Below are 19,652 nucleotides of genomic sequence, written 5' to 3' on the forward strand. Positions count from 1 at the left end.
TTTTATTAGTGCATTTGCCATTGATTGATTAGTACTTAGTATTAGTACTTCTTCTATTGATTGATTGCAGATGAAGTGACTATTTGACCTTTAATTATGAGCCTTGCTATTGAAAATGACATTGAGCTATGGCTTCACATAATCCATCTGGAAAGCCCGACATGATGCCATTCCCTGGAGTTCATTCAGTGAGAAGAGAAGAGGCCTCAAGGAAGTGCAGAGCTATCAGTGTGGCTCATCTAAAAAAATACTGCAGTTGTTGCTTGCACTTACGCAAAAGTTGCAGCCAAGTAAAGAACATTATTTTATTTTTTGCAGAGAGTGAATTGCTAGCTAGAAGTTACAATTTCCAAAAGGAAAATGCAGGATTGTCAAAAAATATTTTCACTATAATTCTTTGTATTTGCTATGTAAAATTATTTTATCAGCAAAAAATGGAGTACTGCTACCTGTTTTGGCTACCACAAGTGCAAATGTTAGTACTGTAGGTATGATGAATAGCAGATTGGTAAAAAAACAAACCAAAACAACAAAAATAACCCCACCTTATAATAAAATCAGGCTATTGTTTGTGATGGAGAGTGCATTTTTCCTCATTTGGATTTATCAATGTGGCAGTTCTTTCATTATGGAATTCTTAAAGTAATGCAATCAAAGTTTCTAGGCTACAAAATATTTTCAGGAAAGAATAGAGTTCATTTTGCAAATAAAAGCCAAAGCGCTAACTTTCTTTTGTATTGTTCTAATTTAATTCAAAATTTTTTTTAAATACTCAGCTTCTTACTGCATGAGTAGTACAGAACTGATAGTTTGTACTTGAACAGTTCTTAAAAGCCTGCTGTAATGCACAAGTAGATTCACAGACAACTCAATTGTCTGTGAGTGAATCATCTAGGCTATGGATTAATCAGCCCGTGCCTTCCCCCGAGTTCCCCAGCTGCACAATGTGACAGAGTGCATCGTGCTCACATATAGCTCCAATCTGCTCACAGCTATCTACAGTTTGCTCATGTTTTCTACAGATATCTCCTTACAAGATTTTTCAGAGATAAATAATATCTTTGCACAGCCTAGACCACTGCTGTTTAATATTAGCTGGGTTTTTGCTTCATCTGTTTTTTCTTACACGCAAACTCTGTGAAATGGTGTCCTAATCAAGTGCAGACTTTTCTTACTGTGTGGTGATAATCACCTTTCTCCTTTAGATAGAAAAATTCCAAAATGTTCTAACTTGTGTTAAGATAAAAGGTAGAGCATTTTGATTTTAAAAAGGAGGCATCTCTTAATAATTCTGTAATAGAAAGTAAGATGGTAAAATCAGGTGCATTGCCCTAAGTGAGTATTCAGACAATACTCTGTGGTATTTTTGAAATGTGGTGGTTTTTCTCTGCTCCTGGCAGAGAATTGTCCTCTAAGGCGATTATTCATCAAGGTACTAACTGTGACTAGCTATAAATGTGTGAATAATTCCTCTGACTTTTACAAAAAGATCTAGAAAATAATCCTGGTTAATTGTTCTCTGAAAGTTTCAAAAGTAAGACTTTTTATAGCGTCTCTTTTACTTTCAAAATTTTCCTATGGGTGTTGAACAGGAGACTTTACTGTTGACATCGTATCATACTTCTTGGTGTTATTAGTGCGTGAATTTGCATATTTTCTTACCTGTTACAGACTTTTAGTCTCATTTCTTCCCCAGTGTCCGATAGACCAATGTAAGTGAAAATGATCTGGCTACTCCTCTGCCTAGAATTGGTGGGTGCTGACCCTTGGGGCAGAAGAGAAGCTGATGGGAGGAATAGGCTTGAAAGACTGAGTGTCTTGTGGAGGCTGTGTCTGGGCCATATGTACCCCTCACTACCGCCAGAGAGTTAGAAACTCTCTCCCATTCCTGCTTCTGAGATCCCAGGGGGCTTAGTGGCCACTAGAACCTTTGATGAGTTTTGATACAGTGATTCTTTGGGCCAAAATGGAAAGTTTTTCTCATCTTTTCAGTCTTTGGCCAGCATTTGCTTGGAAGGAGCAGCAAGTGATTGGCTGGGCTTTTTCTTCTGCTCTGTGATTCCCCTTCTCTTTGTCCCCTCTCTGTCTCTGGAAAATAAGAACTGAGGGATTTGCATTACATGAGATGATAGCAGGGAGAGCAGAAGCACCTGGATCTACTGCACTTCTCTCATGTTAGCATCTTTTTTTGTAGCCGAACTTGAGGGCAGGTGGATTGCCTTTCCTAGCTCAGCAGTCTTCTAGAACCAATGTTTGGTTCTCAACAAACAATATTATCAGTCAGGTTGTTACCATGTAATTGGCATGCTATTTCCAGTACGGTTGCCGTATCAGAATATTAGCAAAACCAAAGATTTCTGTAATTGGGAATAGTATGAATGTTTCCTGCTTGCACAGACAAATCCACAGGAGGTGAGATGCCATTTTGCATGTGTAAGCATGTCTGTAATACTAAGGCCACCACTCACTTGAAGGGGCTGTCTCCACAAGAAGTCAAACTGACAGTTTTGAGTAGGCTGTGGTCGCTGGGATAGTCTGTGCCAGAGCATCTCTTTTATTTTCCCTTGCTACTCATATATGTGGCTGGGCAAGCACCCCTTGTTTGTCTCCTTCGAACCAGAGCATCCCTAGGGGCTGTATTTTCAGGAAGGAACTGTGCTGGCAGGCCAATCTGAAAGTAGGAAATGGCATAGTCCAGTGAGTTATAGTGGCTTTTGGACACAGAGTACCTGATTCTCCCTTGGTTTTTTAATCACAAGATTCACAGTATAGCACGTCTAATCTATTGCAGTTTACTCAATTTTGACCTCTCTGTGAATCTAGAAGGGGAAATACTAGAGTAAATTAGGGAATCTTCATTCCTTTCTGACCTGAAATGCATGTTTCTTTGATTAGACTTAGAATGTGGCAAGAAATTCTGTACCAGCTCCCAGAGCTTCCTTTTCATCTGTATACTCTGCCAGTAGTAGGTTTTTTATTCATATTTAGAAAGTTTGCCTCCAGCAGTACTAAAATGTGCATCAGAGGACAACAGTTGTTTACTGTGTTTGAACTGAAGAATCTCACCCAGGAGATCTCATTCACTTGAAGTTTACATCTCTCAATCTCGACTTGCAGAAAGAGATCGATGAATAACAATTGTCATTTCGGAGTTGCACCTCTCCAATTATTTATTTGGTTGTGTGTCTTCCCAGATGTACATGTAATTGGATCAGACAATAAGAACCAGATTGCAGGTTTTTAATGACAGCAAGCTCATACCTCTTTATAATAAAAAAAAACCCCACCAAAATAAACATACATATCCATCTGTAAAATGATAATGACACAAGAGCTCTCCCTCCCCACCAAAAACAGTTAATTTATCTACTTTAAGAAACTACATTATATTCAGCAGACAGCTGACAGGTTACCCATGGGAAGATCCACGTTTGGACATGACTCAAGATTTTTTTTTTTTACCTCAAGCTGGCAGAAGCTACAAGTGTCACCCATACTAAAGCTGGCGAGTATTGAAGATGATGTTGAGTCTCCCTGAGAGAGTTGCATCTACATTTGCTGCACTCAGTGCACCTTCTGGCAGCCAGTCTGAGCTGCTGACTCCAGACACTTCTAAAACGGTGGGTGCAAAGATGTGAAAAATCAGCAGCAGCGGCAAAACTTAGAAATCTCTTATTACAGGATAGTCTTGGGAATCTGGCAGAGGGATCCTCCTCTAAAGGCTGCCATGACCACTGCAAGCACATAACCCTAGTCCATAGAATAGGAAGTAGTATCCCTCAGTATTTCTAGGTAGTGAGCTGTTTTCCCAAAATGCCTTCCCAAATGACTGGAGCATTAAAGCTTTTCTGGCCTCATATCTTCTTTTCTTGGCCACAGAAATCAGACGAAGAGAGAATTAAAAGAAAAATTATGCTAGTATTCGTAACATTTTTTCTTTATGAAAAGAAGTAAGTGTTTTCTTGTTTTACCATCTATAATGAATTTGTGTATCGTGTTTTCCTTTGCGTCAAGGTTTCAGGAGAAAAAAAGTTTTAAAAAAATCTAATTAAAAGATAGTATGAAACAGTTTGGAGCATAATCCTTTCCTGCTTGTGCTTACAAATACAATAAGAACAACTGTAAAACATTTATAATGGCTCTTTTAATAATATGTGTAAATAAAATCCACATAATCAAAACTTTAATGCTGAGAAATCTTAGCCTCAACTATGTGTGGAAAGGGCAGTAATGTTCAAGGAAATAATCAATCAAATCTCAGCTTTGTGTTTTTAGGACATTTGTCAATTTCCTTGTCCAGAATTCCTTTCATTAGTAGGTCGTTTAACCTATTAAACTTTCAAAAAGTGTTGGCTGTAAGAATTATAGAGAAGGGAAGGAAGTGTTTAAATTCTGTTCGTTTAAACTTCATAGCTTAGATATTGCTAGTGAATTACAAGGAAGAATTTACCCTGTGCCTTAAGTATGTTATGTGTATGAAGAGTGAACTGATATCCACGCAATAAAAAAAGCATTGAAGTGCAAGGATCAGTGACAACATTGCTATGCCTGCATTGTGGTGCCAAATTAAGGATAAGTCACATTTTAAAATATGACTTATGGTGGTTCAATTCATTCTTGAATTCCCTGTTAACGAATTACTTCTACCATATTGTCAGACAGGTGGAGGTGTTTTGGAGTCTAAGGCACTAGTCTTCAGTTGTTGGTGTTAAATGTTTCATTGTTAGCAGCTGGTAAGATTGCCTATGTTGTTCATTAAACATCACTTCCAATCTGAATGCAGCTGTTGAAAACCCAGAAATAGACAAACTGTACTTTCTTTCTCTTCCTCCCAGCTATTACATTTTTATTTACTTAAAACTTTGATAGTATCAAGATGTGCTGTTTCCTAGTAACTGTACTTACGTTGCACTTAAATTACTGATTTCTGTGAAGAGTATAGTGAGCCAGTTACCTGAAGAACAAGAGTTAGTAAAAGCATTCAAAGCTATTAGGTTTTCTTATTTTTTTATTCTTGTTAGAGTCATGGCAAAAGAAATTTCTTATTTCTCTTCCTCCTTCTCCTCCTTTACTTAAATACTAGACCAGTCCAGTCTCTTACAACATAGTATGGGTCTTAATGAAATTCTTGCATCCTAGCATAACTATATGGCCAATATGTGACCACATTGCTCTGATTTAGTACAGAGCCTTCCCAATAATTCTAGTCCTCCAAAACAGGTAAGTCATTTAATGTAATGCGAGGGCTTGTTGAATATTCTGGTAAATCATTGTTCTTTCCTAAGGATAGGGATGAAGATGAAAATGTTTTTGAAGATTAGGGTCCATGCAGACCTCCAAACCGAACTAGGATAGCCCTCCATTCTGCAGTTTTCCCCTGCAGCTCTTCCAGACTGCCTTAACGTCTCACCAGTCACTTGTAAAACCTCCCCCTCAGATGTTTGTTTTGACCACTTTGTGAGCCTGGTTTTTTGTTTTCCATGACACTTATCACTGACCTGAAATGTGGAAACATACTGAAAAAATTGTCTTTTTTTCTCTGAAAATATTTTAAGCACAAGTCTTCATAAGCATGTATGTGGGCAAAAAAGCAAGGGGAATGTAGACTCAACTGCTACAAACATTGCATGTCCTTCCCAATCAGAGACCAAGTATCGTATCACCTGGAGGCAGTTGTGGTGGTGCTGATGGATGATCTCTTTATACCTGCTAGCAAAAGTCGGATTTCCATGGCAACACTAGGCTTTGTCACCAAGGTGTGATTGAACCAAAAGTGCCAAAAACCATTGTACCATTGTAAACCATTGTCTAGCCACTGCAGATGGAATCTTACCTTGAGACTGTTATTTCCTTCTGGACAAGAGAGTAGCAAAGGTTGTCTATTACTTCTCAGCCTTGATTCTTTTGCAGAGTACAAAATGACCATAAGGTCTAGGATCTCTTGGTTAGGGCTAAAAGCAAAAGAAATCTCAGAGTTACAGCTGGAGTGGGACCGGAAAAGGACTACCAAATATTCCTCTGAGGAATTTTTCACCTGAGGAAGAGCTTGGCTGCCTGTTTTAGGCTCAGCTTCAAGTAATCTGTTCTCCCTCCAATGTAATGTGATTTCATACTACATTGGAAGGTGCTTCAGCTGAAATGGGAATACTCAGTAGCAAGCGAATATTTGTATCGTTATGGGTTGTCAGATATCATTCAGCCATTCCCATACCTGAAAGAAACTGGTCCTGAGGGAAGAGCATTTAACTTGAGTTCAGTGCATGCTTTGGAGAGGGCATGCATATAGGAAAAAGAAGCCTTAACCAGTTAATTTGTCAAAAGCATCTTCTCCTATCGTGATCTCAGTATGTTGTAACAGAGTCTGAACAAGGGCAAGAAACATCTTCTGTCCCTGACTAGCCTTCACAGAGGATAGGCATGGTATATAAACTTATTTCTCCTCAAAACTAACCATAGCAATGTCATTTGCCTGGGAAGAAACAGGGAAACCCTTAAGAAAGTTTTCAAACGAGATTAGCAGCATCTTGCTGTTCTGGTAGCTACCTGCATGAACAACCTTTTTCTAATCCTCTAAACTGGGTTTTGCCCAGATCTCACTGCCCTTTCCCACCATGCAGTCACTGGGCTGCATGCAATGCTATTCTGAAACTTGGCGGTAAACTTTCAGGTGTTCATTTGGCACTGTCTTTGCAGGGGTAAGCTCAGAAACCCCCTGCTCTGGCAGCTTAGGAAGGGTTTAATGCAATATATGGCCCTCTTTACAGGCCTTTTCTCAGCTGAAAAAAACCAAATAGCTGTTTGACCTACTAATGTTCCCTTCACATCAACCCCTGAGAGGATCCTTCAGAAAGAGAGTAGCATGGAGAGTGTCACAGAAGCTACTGTCGTCACTTGATTCACTTTGTATATTGCACTTGAAGATTATGGCAATTGAGGGTTCTGAAATGCGTAGACAAGTAGAAGGGAGAACTGAAAATCCAGAGGCTAAGGCTTTTCTTCAAAGTATTTCCACTGCCTCTGTGAGGGTTGTTTGGCATTCTGATTCCAGAATGCCTGGTGGTTCCATAGCGCTAGTGATGACCTCTGTGTTTTGCCCTAAACCTCTTTTCCTAAGAAATGCTGTAGCGTTTTGTGATTTGGAATGTGTTTCAGTAATGTAAGCAATAAATTTTTAGGATAAATTGTTTGTTATGAAGACATTGAAGGGGAAAAATCTATACAGTGAAGTATGTAAGTAGAGCATCTAGCACTAATTCTGCTTTGGGTGCGAGAGATAATGGCCTATGTTTCGGTGGTAATAAAAAATGTTCTATTAAGTTCTCTGAACCCATTGCAATGTGGTAGAAAACAGCAAATGATGAAACAGTGCTTTAAGGGGAGCTTACACATTCAGCGAGCATAAAATAAACATATTAAAATAGAAAAAACCTCTGATTTCCAGTACTTATTGTTTTATCACTTCCATCATGGGTATAGGATAAAAGAAAACTCCTACTTGCTTGTTAGAAGAAGAAAGCTCCTACTTGAAGTTCTTACTTGGCAGATGTCAGTTGAAAGCTCTGCTATGGAATATGCTGCAATGTCAAACTCTGTTGGGTAATTTTAGACAAATGTGTCATGTGTGACATGGAAATATGGCATGCTGTACATTAGTGATTTCCCAAGTGTTTGGATCAGGTAGTAATGTGCTGAGAAAGTGCTCTTTATCTCTCCACACTGTGTACTTGTATAGCAGTGGGGAAAGGCTTTTGGTAGAAATTACTTTAGTCAGAAAAAGAATCCATTTACAATATGTGCCTTCTAACATCTTTCAGACAATGCATTGTATTAAAGAGGCATTTTTTGATTAATGTTTTATAAACATTTTTCAGCATGACAGCTTAAAGTCCCTGTAAAATTGTAAATGCGTGCATAGTGCTCACTTCCATAAAGTCAAATGCCATCTCATAAAGTCTAGTTGGATCCTGTCAGTGACAGTGACACAGAATCAGTACCTTGGAGCATTAAAATTAATTTGCTTCATTTATATTACTGCAGTGATAGCTAGATGAAAAGAGTCCTATATTTAAATTCTCTTAAAAATACCTTCAAATCTTTTAGGATTTTTTATTATTATTATTTTACAGTTAACTAAATGTAGTGAAGTACAGCATAATATTTTCATGGGCCTTTTAAGAAGGTGACTACGAAATGTGAAAGTAGCAAAGGGGAAAAGGGAGGATGTGGGAGGTTATACTGGGTGCAAAGCTGGAGGAAGGATAAATAGCTTTCAGTTGTGCAGGCTACTAGAGAAACAGTGGCCTCTGACCAGGGCCGATAAACCACAGCCTTGGAGCCAAACTGGAATACCCTGGAGCAATGGAGAGCAAACAGGGCTTTCCTATACCACACTGTAAGAGCGGTCCTCTCACTCTTCCTTGCCATTGTTGAGGGTCACAGATAAATAGCTTTTCTCTTGGTAGCTCTTCCTCAGGTTTGCAAAGTTCTTATGTGAAATGGGCTGAGTGAGGACGCAAACAGGGAGAAAAATGAAATGTGCTGCATATCACAGGCCTAACAGACTTCTCTCAGTTGCAGCATGACTGTGATTTTCATGCCCACTGCGCTTAGTGGAGCTTAGTGATTTTAGTGGAAGTACCCAAAATTCACACTGCTGCAAGTGAGCAGAATCAAAGGTCTTGGGAAGCAAAACCAAGCAGGCTAGAAGCATGGGAGTGGAGAAGAGGAGGAAGAAGGAGGAAGGGAGAAAATACAAACAGGAAAAGAAAAAGAGCCTCTGAATACCCGAGCCAAAGAGCAAGGAGGAAGATGGGAACATGGGGGAGCACTGGTAGGAGAAACAGCCAAACAAAGGAGAAGAGGGAAATCCAGGGTAAAAAGCTAGGAATACCAATGATCTTGTTTGTAAGGGATGATCTCAGTGCTTCCTTCCTTACACTACAGCTCTCTGTAGTCCTGGTCAGGTGAGGTGCTGTTTTCTTACCCAGCTGGGTATCACATTTCTTCTTTCTTTGGAGGAGGATGGGATACAACCCTGATTTGTGCCTGTCACAGTGTTTGGTCAGCTCTCATCCAGGACTTGGACAGACAATCGCACAATAAGGCTGTTTAAAAGATTTTGGCAACTCAACAGTTTGTTACACCCCTACTTTGAGTAAAGCTGCCCAAGTTGGCACCAAACCACAGAAGAGCACTTTGTCATTCAGTTCTCATGACATGTAGTGAGTGAGGGTGTTTGGCAGAGGAGTTGAACCAAGCTGCTGGAAGCCTATAACTTAATAAACCACAGCAACATGAATGGGTGTTGTGGCATGAGCCTTCAGACCATGGCAGCAGTCTTAAAACTTAACGAAAAGATTGTCTATATAAACTGATAATGCTAGTGTTTCTCCTCCAGTGTCAATCAAGATGAAGACCCATAGAAGTCAGTCCAATTACCCTGAAATGCAGATAAGCAAGATTAATGCCTCTGTGAAAACAAAATGAAAAATCCTTACAGGCATTATTCTTTATACATGTGAATGCAGCCTTAATGCTCCAGATGGCAAATAAATACCCCAGTGGTATTGGGGGGTGGGGGAAGGGAGGAGCTGCTGTGTACTTCGAGGAAACTTAACACTAAAGTAGTGATCTGGGGTTTAATATATGTGATTTGATCCTGTGCAAAATTTTAGTTATCTTACACTTAGTGTAGCTATCGTACTCCATTAGCACTGGAAGCAATGTGCTATAAAAGATGAGGAAAAGAGGAGCGGACAGCCCAAAATAAAGATCACCATATCCATTTTGGTTAGCACCTTCAGTCCTTGCTATCTATCTGAAAGATTTAAACTCATCTCACTCACTTTATTAGTTTTTTTTATAGCCGCGCCTGTTCATGTCACTACACTTTCAGTCAGTGTTTCTGTTACGGCTTCTCTTAGTGCTACTTCATGATCTCATCTTGAAAATGCATTACGGGCTAAGGTTCAGCATACAGCATCGGCCCAGGCATTATAACGTCAGTTTTCTTCCTTTGGTTGGGATTTGGTTTTCATTTTGTTTGGGGTTTTTTCCAAGTATTTTATACATATATTAAAAAAAAATACAGGTGTGGGGTTTTTTTTAAGAGAGGGAAAAGTAACTATTATAATATGTTTTTCCTAATTAGGAATTTGCATGAGTTTTATGTATTTGGAAGACATTAGCAGTCATACTGATGCTTGCAGTTACTATGTATTGCTACGAAAAAATTTAGACAACATTTTTGAAAATAAATAAAACCCATGCTGTTTTGTTTAGCTTTGTGGTTGTATTACTGACACAAGCATTTGTGACTAGTCTGTGGATCTCTGTCATGAAATATTTTCTGAGAGAGTTGCATACTGGCAAAGTTGGAATTATAAAAATCAGAAAGTGCATAAGAAGGCAACAGGGCTTTTTCTTTCCATTGAACTAATGCTTACCTGCAAAAATGATTACTATTTCTGCTTTTCACCAGTTAGTTTTTCCTGGTAAATAACAGGAACTTTAATTGCACATTAGTAGCTTACAGGAACCTATTGTTGTGACATGTATTTAAATAAGCTGTGAATTAAGAACCTCTTTCCACCCAGTGATCTAATTATATTGTCACACTAATTATAGTATTTTGTATTTATATTTGACAACTTTAATTTTCTTTTCCTAGTTTACTGAAATAGCTTTCCTCTAGAGAATTTACCTTTTAGGCTGGAATTTCTCATCTTTTCTTTCATAAAATGTACAGTAATTTAAAGCATGTCTAAGTCACTTTGGATCCATTCTGTTCACGTCTCTGCCATTAGTTTTCTGTGTGATCTTAGGCTAGTCATTTTAGTGTTCTCTGATTCTCTGTAGGAGTCCTGTTCAGCTTACTAAAGTGTTTTTGGATCTATGGATGAAATTGCACTACCAAAACACCAGGTACTGTCTTACAAACATAAATATAGCATGTTCATAGCTTGGAACTCTAGTTTATTTTTCTGTGGTTAGAGAACAGAAAAGGACCCACAAGGGTCAAGTTGAGACTTGGAAACAGGCAATAAAACCTTTATCTGTTTACAAAAACAGTATGATAGGCATTTGAAGTAAATTACAATCCTTAATATAATGCAAATGCCCATTTAATTTCTATCCAAATACTATCTATTCCCAAGCCCCAGAAATTAGTGTTAATAATAAGCAGCCCTATTGTGTGATAAGTCCATGATGTTATTTTGAAGGTAATTATAATATTGAAATTAAACGTGCAAGCCTTTAGCTATTTGATTTAATCTTTCCCTGGAAGTATGCACGTAAGTAAAGGCTACTAGTATGGGGATGAGAATGTTAGTGGTGTAATGTGATGAAGTTAATCAAAATAATTACAAGAAATAGTGCTGTGGAAATATCATGAAGTTTTCAGCAAGTCTAGACATGTGTCAGCAATAGTGGGGCACTGGTGGAGTGGTAATATTCAACGAATAAGCTGTCTCCTCACATAGGGAGGATGCAACTTTTATTAAGGGAAACCTGAAAGGGTGTTGAGAACAGGAATTTATCTGAGGCATTGAGAAAAGATTATGTAAACATGGCAACTTTGGCTGATCTGAAACATCTACTAATGGGGGAATGAAGAGCACGTGACACAAAGCTCAGGTTTTTGTTATTGCTAAGAGAGGAGACACATAGATAAGCTCTGTGAAAACTGTGTGTAGTCTGCTTCTCTGCAAGGTTGATGTTGGCAGAATATTCCTAGAATGACATTTAAGACGAGGGACAGAATAAGGTATGTTCTCAGGGAGGAATTGCAGCTGCTCTTGTTGGCGACTATGCAAACGCCTGGTCAAGCAAGACAGAGATGGTTGCAAGTTTCACCTACACCTGTGCTTTGTGGAGCATGGTAGCTCCAAGTTCTAAGATTTTGACAGATAATTTTGAACAATAACATGTTCAAAGTAAACATAATCAGTTTCATCACTGCAAAACTAAATCAAATTTAATTTTACATATCACATCATCAAGTGGGAAGATTATGTGCGGAGATGTCTAATAGAATTAGCACTGTTGAGCGCAAATTCAAGCTCTTAGGAAAAATGGCCCATCTCTAGCTCTTAGCACACACTTCTTCCAGCATCTAGCAACTTCTGTACTCCAGCGGCTCCCTAACTCTTCAATAGGCGTAACCACTTCATATTGCTCACTCAGTTTACTAAACCTTTTCTGTCTCATGCTGTATCCCTTCTGAAACATAGAGGTAGAGCAGAGAGTTTTGTTCTCTAACACAAGCATTCACCTGCAGAGTACTTGACACTCTACCTTGACTGCATGAATCAGTCAAAGCTGGGAAGGCTGTCATTTGCATACTCACCAACTGGCAGGGAGTATGCCAGTAAAATGCAACCCTTCTCCAGTGGTGAACAGACTGAAGAAATGTTACAAGCAGGAGTCGGGCAGGTTGGATGGAGGACAATCATGAAAACACGAAACAGAGCACAGTGAGAGGAAGCAGCAAGTAAGCAGTACAGAACTATGCTCAGCAACTGAACAGTCACGCTATAGCAGAATGTATTTTATATCAAGTCTTCAGCAGGAGTTTGACAGCTATTAGCATAATTAGAAAAGATCTTTTATGGCATTCCCCTACTCCTTCCTTTCTGCCACAGAACTTTCTCTGCCGTGTATTTTTTTTTGTTCATGTTCTTGCTGGTTTGTTTGGGTTGTTTTTTTTTATATAAAACTTCTGAGTCTTCATTTTGTTTCTTTGGGGGGGTTTTTTGGTGAAATGTCAATGCAACATAAAATTCTTTGCTTTTATCTGGAGCTCAGAGTCTGAGGTGAGAGTCTGTCTCCTGTTTTTCTGCCTGCAGGGATTCCAATGCTGAAGATAGTATTTGCGGGTTATGAGCACCTGTCCTTAATTTCCGTCCCCTTGCTCATCTATCATCCTGCTCAGATTCTTCTTGGCAGTCTGTTGGTACCAACAATAAAATCTTGGATGGTTTCTAGGCAAAAGGTAAGAATTGCTGGTTTTGATTTATAATGGAAAGTGTGCTATGAGTCAAAAAATACCTAAACACATCTTAAACTCTTCAGGTTCCTTCTTCGAGATTTCATGGTAGGGATTTTCCTGTTTCTTTACTTCCTTTATGACAGCGATAGTCACAGTAGTATCAAAATAAAAATGCTGAACTTCACCCCTCTTGGCTCTGAAAAGGTTCAAATCTTGATGTTAGACCTCTACAGTTAGTGCAAATTATGAATTTGGGTTACGCCCAATAAGAATGGCTCTGTCTTTAGCTAATAATCACAGCTTTGGATCTCCCTTACAGAGAATTGACAAAGATCTGTCCACTGGCATGGGAGCTGGGGAAATCAGGTAAAATGAGGGCACTTTCTGAATTGAATTGAAGCAGGATGAAGACTTTTAAATTTATTTTCTTTCTACTTGGGTCACCCTTTACAACAGCAAGAAGTCTACAGGAGTCTGATGCATCACATTTCATGCCGAAATTATGGCATGGGATGGCTCATAGGATTATAGACTATAACCTAGAGGTTTTTGCATCGACATCACTGATTCACATTATGCTTATTTCAGTACAGATTGAAGCTATTGACATCTGACAGCCATTCTGTGATCTATATGAAATAATTGCAATGGTTTTAGTCAGGTTCTCAGAGCAGTAGTAACCACCTTGCAGAAAGCTAGTACAGGCAACTGATATTAATGCTGTCTTTAATGTTCAGAGATAATAAGGATCAAGAAACTGTGGCAACTGAAGCAGTCTTTGACAGCCATTTTAGGTGAAGATTGAGACCTGCTGTGGGAAGCCCAGCGCCACCAGTACCCTGCATTCTCCACTTGTCAGTGGAGAAATTTTTTTTTGTAACTTCCATGTTTCCGATTTTCAGCAAAACCCAACAGGCTGCCATTTTACCAGCTTCACTCCACTAAAGCCATCTTGCTAACTTGAATGATAAAATTCCCCAAATCAATTGTTTTTTTTGTGGCTCCACTTTTGGTTACCTGAATTGTAAAAAGCAGGAAAACTCAGTTTTCAGGAACTGAGTCCAGAAATCAGACCTGTTAAGATATACTTATCTTAGCATCTGAAAATGGAAATTTGACAATCATATGTCATTTCTGCATCAGTCTGAAAGTCATGATTTTTTTTAAATCAGAAATTATCAGGAGACATCACAGGTTGCGTAAAGAAAATTCCATGCTATTCCTGCAGAAAGATAGCCTGAAGTTGACACTACCGGTGACAGAACGATCCCTGCAATGCTGGCTTCTCTTCAGCATCTAACTGCTCTCTGCTGCCAAGACCAGGAGTGGGGCTGGAGCTCATCCAGACCTCCCTGATCCTCAGGGGTGGTAATGGCCTTTAGGGGCTGCTGTCAGTTGCTGCAAGTTAACACAGCCTTTGAACAGGGCATCAGAAAAGTCAACCAGTACTGGAGAGATTTACAGTTCACCAGCACTAGTTTCTTATTCATTAAGCATCAAATAAACCTCCTGTGCTAATCAGACTGTAATGCTACCGTAGAACCACTTTGGGGGATTGTTGTTCTGTAGCAGCAGTTTCTTCAGTTGGTCTTCTGTATTATTCACAAATGTTATTTTAATTACTCTTTGAAAAAAATCAATGAGGTTGGGTCTGGTACAGTTGCAATAAGTATAATAGAAGTGAATGTTGTGACTGGATAATGGTCTCCCGCTTTGAAAATAAACATGTCATCATCACCCTTGATGTTTATTTTCTATAAACACCTTGGCTTCATTTTGGCATCTCTCTTGCAGGGGAAGACGGTTATCCAGTCACAGTACTCAACTGCAGTGACATTCTTACTTAATTATGATAGTACATGTGATCTGGTTGTATGAAATTGAATTTAAATATTTAGAGGTTCATCTACACTAAGGTATTTCTAGTTTGTAAATATGGCAGCAGAATCTGCCAAACTACAAAGTTAAAAAATCGTTTCCCCAAACAAAATGCAGAATGATGTCTCTCTCCAAAGTCTCTTGCTGAATAATATCCAAAAGACTAATCTCGAATGGCTAGATTTAACAATAGTTAAATGCTGGTGTTTCTGAAAGCTGGTGTTTCTGAGGGGAATATAGCCTATTTATTTTTAAAGGTTTGGATTTTTTTTAAGGGTTTACACTTGTGCTGGAGCATTTTTCAAGCAGTGCTTACAAGCTTTAAATATACAATATTAAAGGTTAATATCTACAATAAGAAGACCCATCAGACATCTCTCAGACTGAAAATTGCTTGGTTAGCTAACCCTCCAGAAATGATAAGTCTCTTGATTGACAGGCAAATGCCAGTCTGTCAGGGCACTTCACCCAAAAGACTAAGGAAAACAGAGGTTCCAAATTTTGGGAATTTGCAAATGTCATGAATTTTCCTCTCACTCGGGCCAATTCGTCCTGGACAAGAAAGCACTGAGCTTTTTTGTTGCAGAGCACACCAACAACAGGCATCCTTCACAGTGACCACATCGGTATACAGGAGCAGCTGAAAACCTAACACCTTTTAAGCCTGTCACATTTGCCTCCTAAGTTAGAGAGGCTGCTTCCTGCCAAGCTAGAAGCATGATCACCTATCATTTCAGTTGAACTTGTGTCACGCACTAAATAAATAGTTCAGCTACCATAGTTGGCCAGCCCCGCAGGGAACACAGAGCTGGACCCTGCCATCAAATAAAGGCATGTGGTTTCTTTCCTCCTCAGTAAGAGCAGCCTAGAGCTACAAAGATATCAGGTGTCCCCTGGCATAAGATCACCTCTGGACTGATGGATTTTGGCTTATTCTTACCTTTTCTCAGAAAGGAAGGTATAAACATTAGAGGTGTGTGACATCCACCACTGCAGCAGTGACTATACTCTGAGCATGCTTCGAGCCACATGGAAGGAGGCCAGGGAACACAAAGGTGTTGGCAGAAATTTTCTTCACAGTCTTTCCCTAAGTGGGTCAGAAACTCTTGTGTCTGTGCCACAAGTGGTTTGAGTGGGGTCCAAATAGTTGCTTTCTAAAAGACATCTGAGACCCACCTCCGCTTCCTTCACTGGCACTGTAGCCGTATTCCTTGTGGTTCCTCTGTTAAGGCTATCTGTATGGGAGGAGGTTGTGATGCGCTATCAGAGATAAAAACATCATCGCAAAACTGAGTGGCCTGTCAGCTGCGTGCTGACTCCTCACTTGGCCTCCCAGAAGTACATGCAGCATCTTGTTGCCCCTTATAAATAAAAATCTTGTCTTGTGCTGTTGGTTGTCTTTTAAGAACATAAAAAAGTGACTGTTTTGTTTGCTGTTCACAGGCACTGAAGTTAACCAGGCAGCCCAAAGCACCCGTGAAGGTATAATTATGGAGACAGCCTGTGTCACAGTGAATGTATATATGTACTATACTGTACACACAGACAATTGAGACAACTGGGTATTTGTGAATGTTGCTTCAGTGCATATTTTATTTTTTTATATATATATATATTAAAAAGATACCTGTTAAGTGCCTTATAGATGCATTTTTGGCAAAAGCATTGTTTCAGGAAGCCACTTTGTTGGTTACTGCAAGAGGTTGTACAGTATTTTGGAGTCCTTTAGTTTTTATTTTTCTAACTGAGTGAATGGTCATGACTAATGGCTGTTTCTTCCATTGCCCCTGCTTTGAAGCCAGGTGCACCAGCTGTAAGTCTCTGTTTTAAACTAGCCAAAATGACCAGAAGCCTATCCCACTGCTGGCTTACCCTGGGGAAGAGCTTTCTGAAGGCTTTTTTCAAGATTGACTTGAATTTCTGTGTGACTCTGTTACACTCCCTAGTCATATGACTGTGACATGCCTTTTTCTTCTGAGTTTGTGTATACTCAGCATGGGGCCATCCATTGGATAGAAGCTGAGAAGCATGAATTATTTGCATTTGTTGACACAGTTGTCTAGACATTCCTTCAAAGTTAATGGTTTCTCAAGAAAATTCTTTCAATTCCATTGTATGATATTGTGCCATTGTATATCTTAAATGCCTCATAAGCTTCTTCAAAGAACTGGTCTGGTGCTTGGGTTATGAGTGAAGTATTTGTGTTTGCAGCTAGGAGATCTTTTATAATTTACCCCTGAAGAACACAAATCTTTGTTTTTCTTTTTTCTTTTCCTTCCCCCGGTGCAATGCACAGAGATCTGCGGTGACAGAATTTAGGATGCTAATATTGAAACAGAACCTTTATTGTAGTAAGCCAACCTATGTTTTCTGTATTGCTGCATTGGTAATGAATAATAGCTTGTGAGGACAAGAAAGTTGACGAATTTTTTTTTTTTTTTTCCCAATTAAAAGGATCCTCACAGTAACAGAAATGCTATCTTAGCTAATTTGACAATCAGTCACAACTTTTTTTTGAAAATAAAACATTACTCTCTTTAATAAACTTATAGAAAAAAAATACAAAATACTATTTCGAAGAAGAGTGTTGAAGAGAAAGGAACACAGTCTTATATTTAAACATACAGCCAGCACTGCATCTTGTCTGGGAGATTAAGATTTCAGATGCATATGCTAGTCCAGACTCTGAGGTGTACACATCTGCAAAAACTGTGCTGGCGATTGTGCATTAAAACATTAAAAGGAATGAAGGAAATAGGTCAAACTGGGATCGATATAAATGCAGAAGTTTCATGTGTGTCATGGTTAACGTTGCAGTTAATGGTGCAACTAAGTGCAAACACCTAGGAGGAGATCTTTAGCACACAGATGTGAATTATCATAGCTCTGATAAGGCTATAGTCATTTACACAAGCTAAAGATCTTTTGTATGACAATAGGCATGTGAAATTCATATCCTTTTGCCTTAGTGAAAACAACTGTGTTTGGTTTACCTAGTCTGTTATTCCTAGTCCGTTGTTCCTGTGAACAACAGGAGAGCAATCTGGTACCAATCATCGGTGCTTTACCTGACGGTCGGTCAGTGCAAGACTGCTCTGTTGCCATCTGTATGAGAAACTACTGGGAGCTGACAGCGTCACCTTGTTCAGAATTACCATCACCAATAAAACGACCATGTAACGAAGGTACGTGAGGTGGCAGCAGGCTGAATTCTTTCATTCCCTGGAAGGGGGATCAAGCTCTGCACACTGAGCAGACGGGAGGGCTGAGGGACACTGTCCACTGCCCGTGTTCCCGAGGGCTGTGCTCTCTTCTTGCTAGCCAGTGATGCAAAGGGCTGCGGGCAGTGAGCTCACAGTTTTGATCAGTGCATTCCTAGATAGCATGGTCAGATCAACCCACAGGCCAACCTGTGAGGTAGTTGGAGAGAACAGCGTGTGTGTTCTTGGGGCCAAATTCAAGGTTCCCCCTCCTTAAGCATGCTAACTGGGAACTGGCTCCATGAGGGAAAAAATTCCTTTATCTGGGCTTAAAAACCCTGCTTGCAGCAGGGAGTCCAGACTCAGGACAGTTTCTTTTTGTCCTGTTTCCATAAACTGGAACTTCCAGAGTATATAAGGACTTAATCCTAATCCCACTGAAATCGATGACTCTATTGGTTTTGAATGGCAAAGCAACAGGCCCAGAAAAAGTGCTCGCTTATTTTAAATCTACAGGAGGAGTTCAAGCATACAGTAACTTACTGTGGTTATGTCAATGCTAAACAGTCAGAACACTGCAAGTACCCTTACTGAGCTACCTCTACGTACTGAATCTCCGACTTTCAGTGCATCCAACAACTTGCTTAGATTCCACTGAACGCATCCTTTTTTCTTTGTGAAATTTTTTCTACATTTAAGAATATTTCAAACTGGTTTAAGATGGAGTTTTGTTAGAGCCTTTACAAAGTCCTTGTTGATTGCTTGGGGCAGCCTAAATATTGTGTATGAGTGTTGGAGGTGTTGGTCTAAAGGGAATATAAAGCAAAACTGAAATACATATTTTAAATCCGTACTTAATGAAACTTAATTATGCATATCAATTCTGTTATGTTTAAAGACTGTTAAGATATTTCGTTTATGACTTGTTATTATCCTTATATGTCTTCAATAAACAGAACAGTTTTGAATTTAATTCTGTTACTAAGAAAACAAGATAAAATTACTTATCCTCTAGGTCAACTTTTTACCTCTGTTACCTACGTTTTGTTCTTTTGTGGGTAAGCTTTTTACTGTTTGCTTGTTCTTTAAAAAAAAAAAATAAAAAAAATCCGTGAACCGTACAGAAATATTTTATGAACTAAACTTGGGGAAAGAAAGTCCTCTAGAATACTGCAAATTACCATCAACTGAAAATTAATTCATTGAACTCCACCAGTTTTTCAGTAGAGGGTTAGAGCAGTGCTGAATCTTTTCAACTTCTTGGCTTTAAATTTAACTGAGAAATATCTGGTATTGAACATCATCAGGCAAAACTGATGGCAAACGAGAACTTTGCCCATGTTAAAACATAAGGATTTTCTTGGTCGTCAACACTTCTTATCTTCTGCATATCTATAATCCCATCTAATGACAAAATCCCATCAAAAAACACCCAAACAATAGAAGAGCACTTCAGATGTCACAGGGAATTTTAGCACTTCGTGTTGAATTACTCATTTTATTTCCCTTTTTGTGCACTAAATTGAGAAGCTTTTGATGACCCCAGTAATAGGTCCAAGATAAATCATTTTTTATGTAGTTAA

The 19,652-nt window shown here is 39.1% G+C and overlaps 1 protein-coding gene across 4 annotated transcripts in view; it reads left to right on the forward strand.

Annotated features, from left to right (window-relative positions):
- Window positions 1-19,042, forward strand: part of SLC10A7 (solute carrier family 10 member 7) — a 157,368-nt gene extending 138,326 nt beyond the window's left edge. For all 4 annotated transcript variants that reach the window (XM_041124991.1, XM_030019342.2, XM_030019327.2 and 1 more), the window contains 2 exons: window positions 12,849-12,994; window positions 16,313-19,042. In XM_041124991.1, the coding sequence (XP_040980925.1) occupies window positions 12,849-12,994; window positions 16,313-16,357 (191 nt within the window). In that variant the 3' untranslated portion in view covers window positions 16,358-19,042. The remainder of the gene's footprint in view (window positions 1-12,848; window positions 12,995-16,312) is intronic.
- Window positions 19,043-19,652: the final 610 nt, after the last annotated feature.

This window comes from Aquila chrysaetos, chromosome 1 (assembly GCF_900496995.4).
Source record: "Aquila chrysaetos chrysaetos chromosome 1, bAquChr1.4, whole genome shotgun sequence".
NCBI classification, from domain to species: Eukaryota; Metazoa; Chordata; class Aves; order Accipitriformes; family Accipitridae; genus Aquila; species Aquila chrysaetos.